Source organism: Eremothecium gossypii, chromosome VI, assembly GCF_000091025.4.
Source record: "Eremothecium gossypii ATCC 10895 chromosome VI, complete sequence".
In the NCBI taxonomy this organism is placed as follows: Eukaryota; Fungi; Ascomycota; class Saccharomycetes; order Saccharomycetales; family Saccharomycetaceae; genus Eremothecium; species Eremothecium gossypii.
The window spans coordinates 1,279,220-1,293,422 of NC_005787.5; the positions used below are offsets into that span (position 1 = coordinate 1,279,220).

Genomic DNA, 14,203 nt, shown 5'->3' on the forward strand with positions numbered 1-14,203 from the left:
ATATCTAGCCCCCTTCTGCGGCAGCACCAACCGTCAGCGCATCCTGGTGCAATCCTGGAAGCGGGATATGGCAGCTGTGTGCCTGACGAGGAAAGCTGCGGCCACCGTCGTGGTTGCATACAATGGCCGGAGGTCAGGGTAGTGAATGGGCGCACGACCCCGGACGGACGCTTAACTCGCAGGTGCAGATTTCCTCTCCTACCACCTTTGCCGACGGGAACCGCACAGTTCCGAGATCTCGGGAAAGGAGCGCGCAATGGCGATGTATGTGGCAAAATCCTACTTACGTCCGTATCCGGCCTGCGTTCCCGCGGCAACGGGGCTTTCGGAGTTGCAGAATGCACTTTTACGGGACTTGACATCGGGAATCGCTTGCGAACTGGTCGTAGGCTCCATGCGGTAGAGTGGCTCATGTCCTGTTGCCAGATGCACTGCCTATGTTTCTGCCTACTTTTCCGCATGCTCTGATGCCTTATCCCCTTCCCCCGCGTCATCATCGTGTTTGGGACCCTGCTGTTTCCAAGAGCCCTCAAAGTGATGGTGTACAAAGGCCATAGGGTGGTCGGGCTCGCCCGCCTGCATATGTCCCACACCGGGGGAAAAGGAGGTGATCGGAAGAACCACCACGTCATCTATAAGCGCAGGCGTCTGCATCAAGGAGAAAAAGTCCCAGAAAAGCTTGGGCTTCGACTTCGAGAGTGCTGTCTTTATTTCCGCCGCAAACTTGCGCGTAGAGGTCGCGATCGGCAATATTTCACCGGTTTCCGGGTTCTTTTCCAGCAAGTTGTCATTGTATATCACTACTTCGTCATTCGTGGTTATCAGGTTGTTGAGGTAGTCGAAAACCACGTCCGAAAATATCCCTGGACCAGTCCAGTTCATGATGTCGGTTTCGTCTGTGTTCTTGGCCGTCTTTTTCTCCGTGTGCGGGTAGGCAGCGTCGTGCCGCTTCTTGTGGCGGTAGTTCACGTTGTAGTCCTCCAGGTGCTCTGTGTCGAAGGTGACCGGCGGCAGCCGCGCGTAGCCCGTCCTTCTGGCGACACTGTGCAGCGTCGTGCCCGTGATGTTCAGAATGAGCTCGCGCAGCAGCGGGTGGCCCGCCTTGGCCTGGAGCGTCCATTGGCAGAACTGGATGCGCCTGGCATAATACTCTGACCAGTCGGGCCGGTCGGGGTCCGCCTCGATCCCTATCGCAAGCCCCGGAGTCAACGACGACTCGCCAAACACAGACAGCTCTGTCCCCCCGTAGTGCACCTTCCTGTTCTTAAACTTCTGCAGCGCCGCCTGGTCCACCGACGGCCATGCGGTCAATGGCTGCAGCGGCTCTGTGTCGATGTCAGAGTAGATACCGCCGCGTGCATACAGTATCAGGTATCGGAAGAAGTCTGCGCGCATGATGGCCAGAGGCAGCGACTCAAACGCCTGCAGGACCTGCGGCACGCCCCCATACAGGTTGCGCAGCAGCGGCAGCATATCCTCGTCCCCCACCAGGAAGTACTCGTAGCCCTCCGCGTCCTTAGCGCTGTTCTCCCACGCGTCGCTCAGACTCCGGAAATGCTCCGGGAACTGCGCGCTGTGCCGCGGCACCTTCCACGTCTGCCACACCCGCCGAGGGATCGGCCCCGCCGTGTCGTACGGGAACTGCGCCGCCAGCTGCGACCGCAGGTCGCGCCGCTCCCACGCCCCCCGGAACTCCCGCATGTTCAGCTCCCCGACGTGGTATGAGCTGGGCACCTCCAACGGCCCCTCCGCCTGCCGCCAGAACACACGATGCAACCTCCGGTTCGACCATTCTGTCGACAGAACCGCCAACCCTATAACCGCTGCTAGGACTGCCACGCGCGCCCTTCTAGTTACTTTAAACATGCTCACAGCTCCTCTAGTCTCGCCCGCTAGTGGTTCTGCGGTTATATTTGTATAAATAGCAGACCTCGCGCGAGAAAGCCTCGCTCGTGAGTCCTTGCAGCTGCAGTACACCCGCGCAATGCGCGCTATAATTACTCCTCCTTAAGGCCACCTTGACGCTATTCGAAAGAATTTTCGTGTGCACGAACTCATAGGCAATCGTCTTCTGATTCTAGACCTGCCCCACTGGCGCAAGGTTATATAAACTGCGATGCGGAGCGTCCCGCCGCACTGATTGCCTACGGCAGGGGCTCAGCGCCCTCGCAGAGGGCCACCTGGTGACCAGCGAGATCGCTAGAGAGCCGCGCCATGCTCTGCGCATCGGCAGCGATCGCCCGCGTATAATCCAGCAGGATCGTCGTGGTGTAGCCCAGGCGCGCGGCGCTGATGGCGGTGCTTTTGACACAGTAATCCAGGGCAAGGCCCGCGACGTAAACGTGTTTGACGCCGTGGCTGCGCAACAGCCCGTCTAGCCCGCTGCTGCGGTCGGCCCAGATGTCCTCAAACGCGGAGTAGCACTCGCGGTCAGGCCAGACGCCCTTGTCGACAACGCTGTGCGGCGAGCGGACGGGGCAGGCGGCCAGCTGCGGGGCGAGCTGGGCGCCCCAGGAGCCCTGGACGCAGTGCGTGGGCCACAGGGTGCCTGCCTGTGGCGGCGCGCGCACGCCTGGCGGCGGGTGGTACATGTAGGGGCTGAAGGGCGGCCGGCCGTGCGTGTCGGCGAACGAGACGTGGTCGGGGGGGTGCCAGTCGCGCGTCATGGCCACATACGCCCAGCGCGGGTCCTGCGCGAGCTCCGCGAGCGGCTGCACGATCTCGTGCGCGCCTGGGACAGCGAGCGCGCCGCGGGCGTCCGCAAAGTCGTTCTGCACATCCACCACTATCAGAGCTTTGGACATTGGGGGTGGCGGTGGCGGTGGGCGTGTGGCGCGCGTCTTCTGCACGCGGTCACGTGTTGGTCACGTGTCAGGTGGCAAATTTTCACGTAAACGCGTAAATAACCCTTGCTCCTTTAGGCTGAAGAGGTAAATGAGATTAGGAAATACGATCAGTACAACCTCTTCTCTCTCATCACACAGGAATCAGAGTAGCGGCACGTGGAACTTCTGTTGTCTGAGACTGCGAACGTGTGGATTGCAGGTGTTTGGGCGAAACTGGTCTGTAATAACGTGGAATTAAGCTTTGCGATAATTGTTTACGCCGCAGGACCATAGTGCGTGCGATATAAGCTACCAGATTGGATTTCTCCTTTTTGACTCGCCGTAGTGGCCAAACAATTTCCGGGGGCAAGAACAACAGCAGCAGCCGCCAATGACGAACAACAGTGGCGAAGACGAGTGCTTGCGCAAGTCGGTGGTGGACTCGATTGTTCTGGCGCTCGAGAAGCTGTCGGGCTCCGATGTGGACCACGCGGCAACGATCAACATAGCATTCAACCTGCTGGACGTGCTGAAGTCGGTGAACAATCGGTTCGATCTGACGGTGGTGGAGGCGGCAAACCGGCGCGACGTTCTCAGTCCGGTGCTACTGGCACTGCGTGACCGGCCGGACCTTGCGCCGCTGGATCTCTTTGCGTGTCTCTTTGCGTACTGCTCGGTGATCAACGCGTTGCAGCCACTGGTGGTGAAGTTCGTGCAGGCGTGGAACAAAGACGACTACCTACGCGAGGCGCTGGCCCGTTCGGCGGCGGGTAGCCCGCGCACGACAGAGAAACTCGGGTTTTATTCGGTGATCTCGTACCTCGAGAACTTCCACACGCTAGACCACAAGTCCCTGTCATACTTGAATCTGCAACTGGAGCGGGTCCTTGTAGACCACTGGTTGCCGCTCTGGGCCAGCTACCTGAAGGCAGGTAGCGCGACCAATCTGCAGCAGTGGATAGTCCAAGAGAGGTTTCTGCTCCGTATACACGACGAGTCTGTCCAGGACTTCATCATTGCGCTCAAGTGCCAGGATGTGGAACAATGGCACCACTTAGCCGCGTTAAACATGAGTTCTTGGAACTACTTCATATACATGACTTCCAATCGGTTTCTAAGGTTCTCGGACTCACAGATCAATCAGCCCAGCTTCAAGGAATTTGCCCTAGGTTTTCTCACCAAGTGCGTCGGTAACGACAGCTTCACCCTACTACATACCGATCCGAAGTTCAAGTTCCAAGTGTTGATGGAGGTGCTAGACCATTCAGAGATGAACTTTTTTCAAGAACCACATTTGATGAATCTCCTAAAAATCGCATTGTCCCAATTCTATGTGATTGTGCGCGACAACTCGGCGGATGACATTACAAATTTGCATTTACAGTTGGGAGAGCTGGGGACAACACAGAGTTTACCCGCCTTGATCAATATGCTATTGTTTGTTGTGGCGCGTTTCTTGATTAACGTTGGTAATGTAACGGAGGCAGGTGTAAATCAGCAAAACGACACGAATTGGTTCAAACGCTATGATAAGCATGTGATTCCGTCCAGTTTTCACCGCCTGCTTCCGCAGCTGCCACCGATTTCAAAGTCGTTGTTTGCCTTCGACTACACATCTACCTATCTGCCCTCAAACATAATCACAAACTATTCGCAAATAATCACAAATTTGTTGGACTCCCTTATACTGTTACTCTCCATCAACCGATCCTTACTAGTTTTCTATCATGAGTCGCAGCTGGGCTCGCTACATTTTATGGACTACGGCAGTAGCAACGTTGAAAACAGTAACGAGAACGAAGCCTTCCAAGGTATTGAAAATGACACTAGCTTACAATTTATGGAACTATATTATATCCCCCTTGTTACGGCCTTGCTGCTCTCGGACCAACTGCTGGAATCTCCAGCGGACTCACCGAAGTTGGTGTCTCCAAAATTGCCACAGATCAATGGCAGATTACTCTTTATTCACGTTTTAAAGTGTTTGGAACAGTTGATCGACAACCACGGCAGTTCCGCATTGTATCATTTGATAAAATTCCTCTCTATGGTTTCCATCGAAGACCTCTCTATCCAAAAGAAATCCATTCTATTGCTAAATCATTTATTCTTCCATGGTGACAGCGACCATATCCTGCAACTATGCTTACAAAATGAGTTGACAACACAGCCATTAAACGACTATATCAGTTTGTGGAATGATGGTAGCAAAACTTACGGACTCTTCTTCACGCAGGTGTTCAAAAGAAAACAGCCGGAAGTCTCTGTCGTCTCTAAAACTTATGGCGATCTTCTTCGGCTAATTCCGGAGTACAAGCCGCCGGCCTACGGCGCAGCATCGTCGTCCACAGCCGTTCCCCTATCCATACCCATGCACAGTTCTCCCCCGGATACCCTAATGATGGACACTATCCCCTTGCAAACCCCAACAGTGAATAAGCCCAAATTTAACACTAATGCCACTTCTTTTATCCCACAGAACATGAACATGGCGACTCCGTCAAGACACTCGCCATCCAACTCCGTTGCCCTGCCTCCACAGCCCCCATCCACGCTGTACGCGACTTTCCCCTCCCCCATGCTGTTTGGATCCGGAAACTCCGCGATGACGCAGCTCCCCACCCCGATCACAGAAAGCTACGCGCAGTCGACTTCCTTCTACATCCCTCAACAGACGATCGTCAGACCAACTCCGACAAGGCACAGCAGCTACCCCTCCATGCCGACAAGCAATTCCACTGGCTCCTCTACGGCTTCGAACGCAACGGGCACTCCTCAACACCAGAGAACATGGCAGCCGCCCACCGGGACCCCCACCGGGCCCTCTTCCTACGGGCAGCAGCAGCAACAATCCCCTTCTTTCATGACATCTACGGGCGCAGGCAAGTTGGTAAACAGCGGTAAAAACTACATTCTGGGTGGCCACAACAGGGCAGTTAACAATAGCAGGTCGCAAAGCATACACGTCGATGAGTTTGAAAAGATGCAGATATAAACCACACTATGTAACACTTGAGACACTAAGATGCGCCCTTAGCTATCGCGATATTTAGACCATTCAATGAAGCACATTAGAACAGCTATCCCGACGTCACTATACACCTCGTTGATTTGGAAACGTGTATTATTACTGCATGAGCCATTAAGATACAACCTCTGTACCGTATTAGCTCTTAAAGTTCACCCATATCGCATATATACTGAAACAGCATATAGCTTGGGGAAGTTATTAAAAGTATATAACGTTAATGATGACTTCAACATAAAAAGAAACGAAGGCGGTTTACCAAAATTTTCGCTGCAGCTGGTAGAGCCATCGGGCTCATCGCATAGACATAATGAGATATCCATAGTCAGTAACTCCTGACATATATACCCCATGGTGTTAAAGTCTACATCTGCCAGTGATATCTCTGTATATCAAGTTTCCGGCACCAATGTATCCAGATCGCTGCCGGACTGGATAGCGAAGAAGCGCAAGCGCTCGCTGAAGAACGACCTGGAATGGCAAAATAGAGTCGAGCTAATACAGGATTTCGAGTTCAGTGAAGCGTCCAACAAGATCAAGGTGTCGCCCGATGGGCAGTACGCGATGGCAACGGGCACTTATAAGCCGCAGATCCACGTATACGACTTTGCAAACCTGTCGATGAAGTTCGAGAGGCACACGGACGCCGAAAACGTGGACTTCGTGATCCTGTCGGATGACTGGACCAAAAGTGTGCATCTGCAGAACGACCGGAGCATACAGTTTCAGAACAAGGGTGGAATCCACTACACGACGCGGATTCCGAAGTTTGGACGGAGCTTGTGTTACAACAAGGTCAACTGCGACTTGTACGTCGGTGCCTCCGGCGATGAACTTTACCGACTGAACCTCGAGCAGGGCCGCTTCCTGAACCCATTCAGGCTTGAGGGCGAGGGCGTGAACCACGTCAGCATATCTGACACAAATGGGCTGTTATCTGTCAGTATGGAGAGCAACGTGGTCGAATTTTGGGATCCGCGCGCGCGTACCCGCGTCACCTCCCTGCACTTGGAGAACCAGCTTGATTCTGCTCCATTCCAGGTAACTACCAGCAGCTTCAGAGGCGACGGACTCAACTTTGCATGCGGCACCTCCAGCGGCTACACCTACTTATATGATCTTCGTATGTCAGATCCTTTGATGATGAAAGATCAGGGCTACGGTTTTGAAATTAAGAAGATCATTTGGCTAGACAATGTCGGATCAGACAACGATGCTAATAAACTATTGACGTGCGACAAACGTATTGCGAAAATATGGGACAGGAACACCGGCACGCCTTACACATCCATGGAACCAAATGTTGATATCAACGATATAGAGCACGTTCCGGGCACGGGCCTCTTTTTCACAGCCAACGAAGGGATTCCTATGCATACCTATTATATCCCTGCGCTAGGGCCAGCGCCAAAATGGTGTTCTTTCTTGGATTCGATCACAGAAGAGCTTGAGGAGAAGCCTAGCGACACTGTCTACTCTAATTACAGATTTATTACGAAGGAAGATGTCAGGAAATTGAATCTGGCGCATCTCATTGGCTCCAAAGTTTTGCGGGCATATATGCATGGTTATTTCATTAATACAGAGCTGTACGATAAGGTTTGTCTGATTGCGAATCCAAACACCTACAGAGATGAGCGCGAGCGTGAAATCAGACGGAGAATCGAAAAAGAACGCGAGTCTCGGATCAGAACGTCCGGCGCCGTCACAAAGGCCAAGGTCAAGGTTAACAAGGGTCTTGTTGATAAGCTGGCAGAGAAGCGTGGTGGCCAGGCCGCAGAGAAGATCCTGGAGGATGAACGTTTCAAGGAAATGTTTGAGGACGAGGATTTCTTGGTCGACGAGGATGACTATGATTACAAGCAACTGAACCCCGTTAAGTCCGCAAGAGAAACCGATGCAGGCGCTGCCAAACGTATTAGAGCGCTGACCGCTGCCGAAGAGTCCGACGAAGAACGTATCGCAATGCGCGACGGCCACGATTCAGACTCCGAAGAGAGCTCGGACAGCGATGACTCGGGCTCGGATGAAGAGCCTGACGATGCTACACGCAAGAAAGTGGCTAAGCAAGTTGCCACCCTGCAGCGTAGACGCAAGGAGAAACAAGAAGAGTCCAAGTTTCTCAATCAGCTCAGCGTGGGCACTGCAGAAGAACATTCCAGCGCAGCCCGCGAAACCACATTTGATGCACAGCTCCAGCAGATGCGGCAGCAAGAAGCTGGCAATTCCTCGGATACTATATTGCGCCGCAACAACCGTGGTGAGGCTGAGCTGACGTTTATTCCTAAAAAGAAGGAAAAGAAGAAGCGTGTCGATTTCGCCGATGACACTGACGCCCACAGTGACGCAAAGAACGGCAGAAGCCGTCCTCGCATGGAAGGTAGGAGAAGAGCAAGCAAAAATGTCTTCCGTGGTATGTAGATTACTATCAAGGAGTATATAGACTATCTAACGGATAACTGCTGGAACCTGTCTAGCGGCACCTGGCCACTATTTGTGGTCATGTGACCTCTGTCACGCGATCATCGCCGACGTTAGCTTTAGGGAAAGTTGGCAAAGCCGTCTAATTAATGCCTGTCGCAGATTGACCACATCACTATCGAGAAAGTGAACAAAAGCCTTATCCGAAGTCTGAATATCGCTGCTATTTTGTTAGCATCTATAGTCTGCATAATTCTAAGTGACCGGAAACAAATACCGCAGCATGGGCTTTAAGAAGTTCTTTGGAATCAGACCACCTGAGGAAGACACGCCTGAAAGGAACCGAGACTTACTGACGGAAGAGGGCATTGCTACGAAGAACCCAAACTCCTTCAGGAAGGAGAAGTTTGCGGCATACGGCAAGTTTGCAGCTGCTAATGCACAAGATCATGTGTATGCGCCAGCGGGATACGAACAATATGCCAGGCCTGGGGCTGGCGCAGACAAAGATGAGCTAGAATCGCTCAATAGGGCGGCTACCGATGCAGGCGATATTGGAAATACTTCCCGGGTTGGGCAGCCCCAACAGCGTGATCCGTATGCTGTGAATGACAACTATAACCCATACGCAAACGGCACTGCGAGGGACCCATACGCAACTGCGCAGCCGTACGCTCGTCAAGCACCAGTTCGCCAGGCGGGCCCACGCCATGCTGCAGGCACCCCTTACGGTAGTGCGGCAGTCCCCCAAGGGGGGCCAGGTAATCCATATGGTGGTTCCACCGCCGGTGCTGGCACAGGCCGGAATCCGTATCAGAAGAACATGAATGCCACTGTGTACCCGCCTGCCGCCGGTAAAACTGCGAATCCGTACGCATCTATGGCCCAGGATCCATACGGCAAGGGTGAGCAACGTGGAATAGCGGGCGGTCCGGTCGCTATGCCTGTTCCTATGCAACCAAGACCACAGGCTGCCGCCGAGACACCAAGGCCGCAGGCTGCCGCCGAGAAACGTGCACCTGCTGTCGACGTCGATGATTTGAACGCTGTTATTGAACCAACCAACGAAGATGACGATTTAAATAACTCTATCCATGAGGGGAATGAGGGGTTAAATGGTCAGGGTCAAGCACCACGCCGAGGGTTTCAAACATTCGAAGAACTTCAACGTGAACAAGAGATGAAGCAGCAAATGGAAGAGGACGAGGAAGTTGATGAAATCAAGCAGCAGATCCGGTTTACCAAGCAGAGCTCCGTTGCATCGACGAGAAACACGCTCAAAATGGCGCAGGATGCTGAATTGGCGGGGATGAATTCGTTGGGGATGCTAGGCCACCAGAGCGAGAAACTCAACAATGTCGAGCGCAACTTGAATCTGATGAAAGTCCAGAACAGGGTGGCTGAGGATAAGGTGGCAGAGCTAAAGCGTTTGAATCGGAATATTTTGGCCGTTCATGTTGGCAACCCCTTCACAAGTAAGCGTAAAGTAAGAGAAGCGGAGGAGCGCATCAAAAATCAACGCATGCAGGACAAAATGCAGCAGGAGGAGACCACTACGCAGCTTATGAGCTCTACTAACCGGATTGAGAACGCTTTGAATGACGAGAGACACAGTGTTCGTGAACGCTACCAAAGAGATCAGGCATTGGAGCGTGCCAAAAAATATCAGTTTGAGAATGATGAGGAAGATGACGAGATGGAATTTGAAATAGACCGCAATCTAGACAAGATCGGTCAGGTCAGCGGCAGGCTCAAAAAGCTTGCTATCGCAGCAGGTCAGGAGATAGATTCGCAGCAGTCTCGGATAAAGCGCATCGAGGAAGATGCGGATGATATGGATATCCGCATCCACCTGAACACCTCCCGCTTGACAAACATTAGGTAGATACGTTAAGATAACGGTTGCACTTGGAATGGTGCCTTGGTACATAGCCTTTATTCGTGGATTCTAAGTTGTTTTAAATACAGCGAGGATTTTTTCTTAGTTCCCGGCGCCACGGCGCTTGAGAAGCCCTCATCCGCCCAGGTCATCTGTGACCAAGCCGAGCGCAGTGGCGACATTCTTGCAAGAATTTCATACAAATGGCAGTAAATCATGAACGAGTTGGGCGCTGAGATTTTCTCAGGGAGCAGGTCACAGAAATGATGGTTCCCCTCTCGTCGGGGGCAACTTGGACGGATGGCCCAAGTGATGAAAAAATCTCCTTCATCGGTCGCTCTACGAACCCTAGTTAGACTAAATCCGACTTCGTGACCCAAGGCGACCCCTCTCTAGTAGTCCACAATACACATTACAGCCCTGTACTATTCATTTCTTACCAAAGCTCATCGATTGGACGTCACACTAATTCATTAGATATATGGTTATTATTCAGTTACACACATGTGTTCTGTGGTAGGTTCGTCGTCCTTGCAACGTCATCTCGCATGATATTGTGGGGTGCTGTCGACAAACGAAGCCAGACAAGCACTCGTACAATTGCGCCACACCTGAAAATTATCCCATCGTTATAGTAATACAGAAAGCGTCGTTTCAACGCGCCTATCCCCGCATTTTGCAGCTGAGCCAGAGCTGGTAATTGTCTTCCGCTGTGTGGTCTGTAAGCTGGACATCGCGCGCCGGCTTTGCGGTGTCCTGCCCAAACGTTCGTGGCGTCCACTCCCATGGAACCGACTTTGTTGCACCCGCGTGCTCTGTCGAGAGACTCGATAGGCTCGTCGTGTATCTCTCCATCTCCACGTCTGAAAAGTAGCTCTCGTGGTCCTCCTCATCGCAGTCATCTTCTTCCAGCTCCGCACGCGGCTGGTCTTCTGCGCCAAGCGCGGGCGCGCGGAGCAGCGCCCCAGTGCCGCTGGGCTCCTGTGCTTCCACGTAGATCCGCGCGTCTCGACTCCGGCACGCTTCCGAGCAGTATAGTTTGTCCTGGCCCGAGGCCGCACTTTGTATTAGTTCCTCGCAAATAATGCAATAGTCGTTGAACGCTGACATCTTCCCTTTTATCTATCCTGTATTTCCTTTCCAGCCCCAAACTGCGCCTATGCTACAAACTCTGCTCTCCACACCCTTTGGCTTATATCTAAAACCAAATATTTCACCTACGCATCGCCTGCGTGGCATGCAACGCCTATCCCGCATCTGCCCATATACAAAAAATTCTTGCCCTCAGTGCCACCAGACAAAAACCACATTGGAAAAAATTCTTCCGTGATCGATCAAAAACGACACATTTACGTCTCTGTGCTCAGCATAGGATGCTATTGCGTTCTATTTCTGTCCATCTTTTTCCACCTAATTCTTATGGAGACGACGCCAACGCGGCGCATTGCCAATGGAAGTTTTTTTGGGTTCCTTTGATGGGTGCGTGCGCACGGGAAACAGATGTTGGGTATGCGTCGATGGGCCTGGAGAGCGTCAGCCACGGCACCACAAAGCGGATATCATACGATACGCCAGCCAAAAGGGCACATGCATGTTTCCAGGTGTAACTAGGGCTCAACGGCCCAATGGCCACAACCGTTGGTGCACAGAAAGGCTAGCGGGCACTCGGAGCGGGATGTCCGGGGTGAGTATAATCCAGAAACGGCAAAGGCAGGCTCCGCAACGGCGGCAGCACAACGGAGTCGTACTGGTGGGCGCCGGAAGGCGGACTCTGAAGAGGACTGTTTTTGAGGGACTTGTGGGGTGTCGCAAGGGGACCGGCGCTGTCCACATACTTGCAATACTGGTCGGGCACATGGTCCGCCGCATGTGTGGCGTCGACGTGGAGCCGCAGCCGGCGTTGCAGCTCGGACGAAAAGTCGGCGGAGGGGCCGGGCAGGTGGGTGCGGAGGTCGGGCAGCGTGGAGGAGCTGTTGCGGCGGGACGGAGTCCCAGTGCGGGATTTCTTGCGCACACGCGAATACTCGTCGTAGTCGCCGAGCGTCAGCGCAGAAATGCTGGTGTTCGACGAAGAGCGAGAGATCGGGTTTGAAGCGGGGCCGTCAAAGTGCTTTGCGATGTTGGTGAAGGAGCCCTGCGGCAGCAGCTGCGAGAGCTGCATCAGCGACTGCGGCCGCGCCAGCGGCAGCGCAGGCGCGGCCGCCTGCTCGGGCCCAGCCTGCGCGGCCGCAGGCGCAGCGGGCAGCGCTCCCAACGACGGGCCGTCGAGATAGAAGGTGACCTGGGGGCCGCCACCGGGCGCCCGCGGCTGTGTCTTCAGCGGCGTCATGCGCTGCAGCGATGACAGCGCGTTGAGCTTCACCCGTGGCGGCGGGCTCTTCGCAACCACCCGCAGCTGCTGTATCGCCGACGTCGACTTGGACTGCCCCAGCGGCGGCAGCTCCACCGCTCCCGGTGTGTCCCACACCGGGCTTGTGCTGCCGCTCCCGCACTCGCCTCGCGCCTCCTCCTCGCCCACCACGAAGACCGGCGGCGCCCGCGCGGCGCCCTCGTCGCTGTGCGCCTTGCGCCGCCCCCGCTTGCCCTTCGGCCTGTCGCTCTCGTGAATCCGCCGGTGCCGCGTCAGCTCGTCCTGCCTGCTGAACCGCTTGCCGCACCCCGCGAAGTCGCACGCGTGGGGCTTCTCCCCAGTGTGCGTCCGGATATGTCTGGTCTGGTGCTCCAGTCTGTGAAAGGCCCGCGCGCATATCGGGCACACATACGGCCTCGGCGCATCCGGCCCGCTGTACGGCGTGCTGCGCTTCTTATCTGTATGCTTGTGCATCCTCTCGCGTTCTCGCGCTTCGAGCACACCACCCTCGTGTTACAGATCTCCTGCTGTTCTTCTGCACCATCCACCGGATGGCACTTTCTTCCCGGGGAAGCATTGCATCGCTAGTTCCGAAGTTGCTTTTTTTTAGTTAACCCGAAAATTTTTCCGGATCGTGCTCTACGATGCCCCGCATCCCGGCCGGCGATCGGAGTCGGAAAAACTCTTCCGTGGGTAGGATCTATTTAATTACCTAATACTCGTCCTTCATCATGATCCCACAGGCAATCGTATTGGTGGTGAAGGTCAGGCCGGAAAGAACCGGGATCATGTCCAGCGCAGTACAGCCCAGACCCAGCAGCAGGTAGCGCGCGTAGTCCTCATAGAAACCAATGCCTGGCCGCAGCGCATCACAGTACTCCCAGCCGGTGGAAGGGGCTTCCAGGGCGGCTACGGCGAACAGGCCCACGATGGGGACTAGGGATAGTAGGCACTTGAACAGGGCCCAGACGACCAGGAGGAGGCTCTTCGCGACCATCCACGGCAAGTCGTTGACCCAGAAACCCAGGTGGCGCACGTTGGACGGGTGCAGAGTGTCCACGTACTGATCGCTGGAGATCGGGTACATCAGCGGCGGGAAGTTCTCGACACGGCTCATGCGGACCGCGAGGCGGCGATGCGTGGAGCGGCAGCTGCCGCGCAGCCACTGCATGGTCCAGAGGTTCACATGCAGCGCCGCGTGGACCAGGCCGAACAGCACGACGCCGGGGCCGAACACCAGGCTGCAGAGGAACAAGACGGCCGGCCACACGAACACGAAGTAGAGCAGCGCGGCAATCGCGAAGTAGAGAGCGTACCACGCGTAGTTCTCGGCGGCTATCGTGCCGTAGTTGCGGCGCGTGAAGAACACGTTGAGGCCCTGGAGGAGTTAGTAGCGGCCGGGAAGGGTTCGCGGAGAGGAGTCATACCTGCAGAGGGTAGAGCAGCCACGTCACACGGATGTCACTGAAGTTGAAGGACGTGACGATGAGCTGCACACGGCACACGGAGTTCTTGTACTTGCGCAGCAGGAAGCGCGCTGTGTAGCGCCAAAGCGGCCCTGCCGCGGCGGAGTCGCGGTTGCTGCTATACATAGGATGCTCGACATGGGTAATGCCCACCGTGTTTCCGGTCGACATTGTTGGCTCGGGTGGTCGCTAGAGGAGTTGGCGGGCGTGCCGGCGCTTATGGCTGGAATCTGG

The 14,203-nt window shown here is 54.7% G+C and overlaps 8 protein-coding genes across 8 annotated transcripts; 3 read left to right on the plus strand and 5 right to left on the minus strand.

The window, feature by feature from the left end:
* Positions 1-447: 447 nt before the first annotated feature.
* OCH1 (initiation-specific alpha-1,6-mannosyltransferase) lies at positions 448-1,866 on the minus strand (the record flags this gene model as incomplete). The annotated part of the gene is made up of 1 exon (NM_212148.1): positions 448-1,866. The coding sequence occupies one exon, from the start codon at positions 1,864-1,866 to the stop codon at positions 448-450; it is 1,419 nt and encodes a 472-aa protein (NP_986012.1).
* Positions 1,867-2,144: 278 nt separating this feature from the next.
* PNC1 (nicotinamidase) lies at positions 2,145-2,804 on the minus strand (the record flags this gene model as incomplete). The annotated part of the gene is made up of 1 exon (NM_212149.2): positions 2,145-2,804. The coding sequence occupies one exon, from the start codon at positions 2,802-2,804 to the stop codon at positions 2,145-2,147; it is 660 nt and encodes a 219-aa protein (NP_986013.2).
* A 412-nt stretch (positions 2,805-3,216) lies between these two features.
* VIR1 (Vir1p) lies at positions 3,217-5,820 on the plus strand (the record flags this gene model as incomplete). Its single annotated transcript, NM_212150.2, has 1 exon — positions 3,217-5,820. One exon carries the CDS (start codon positions 3,217-3,219, stop codon positions 5,818-5,820), a length of 2,604 nt encoding a protein of 867 aa, NP_986014.2.
* A 384-nt stretch (positions 5,821-6,204) lies between these two features.
* Positions 6,205-8,274, plus strand: ENP2 (ribosome biosynthesis protein ENP2; the record flags this gene model as incomplete). Its single annotated transcript, NM_212151.1, has 1 exon — positions 6,205-8,274. One exon carries the CDS (start codon positions 6,205-6,207, stop codon positions 8,272-8,274), a length of 2,070 nt encoding a protein of 689 aa, NP_986015.1.
* A 283-nt stretch (positions 8,275-8,557) lies between these two features.
* On the plus strand, positions 8,558-10,159 carry SEC9 (Sec9p; the record flags this gene model as incomplete). Its single annotated transcript, NM_212152.1, has 1 exon — positions 8,558-10,159. The coding sequence occupies one exon, from the start codon at positions 8,558-8,560 to the stop codon at positions 10,157-10,159; it is 1,602 nt and encodes a 533-aa protein (NP_986016.1).
* Positions 10,160-10,816: 657 nt separating this feature from the next.
* AGOS_AFR470C (AFR470Cp) lies at positions 10,817-11,263 on the minus strand (the record flags this gene model as incomplete). Its single annotated transcript, NM_212153.1, has 1 exon — positions 10,817-11,263. The coding sequence occupies one exon, from the start codon at positions 11,261-11,263 to the stop codon at positions 10,817-10,819; it is 447 nt and encodes a 148-aa protein (NP_986017.1).
* A 544-nt stretch (positions 11,264-11,807) lies between these two features.
* Positions 11,808-12,977, minus strand: MIG1 (transcription factor MIG1; the record flags this gene model as incomplete). The annotated part of the gene is made up of 1 exon (NM_212154.1): positions 11,808-12,977. One exon carries the CDS (start codon positions 12,975-12,977, stop codon positions 11,808-11,810), a length of 1,170 nt encoding a protein of 389 aa, NP_986018.1.
* Positions 12,978-13,215: 238 nt separating this feature from the next.
* AGOS_AFR472C (AFR472Cp) lies at positions 13,216-14,140 on the minus strand (the record flags this gene model as incomplete). Its single annotated transcript, NM_212155.2, has 2 exons — positions 13,216-13,881; positions 13,931-14,140. The coding sequence occupies 2 exons, from the start codon at positions 14,138-14,140 to the stop codon at positions 13,216-13,218; spliced, it is 876 nt and encodes a 291-aa protein (NP_986019.2).
* Between the last annotated feature and the right edge of the window lie 63 nt (positions 14,141-14,203).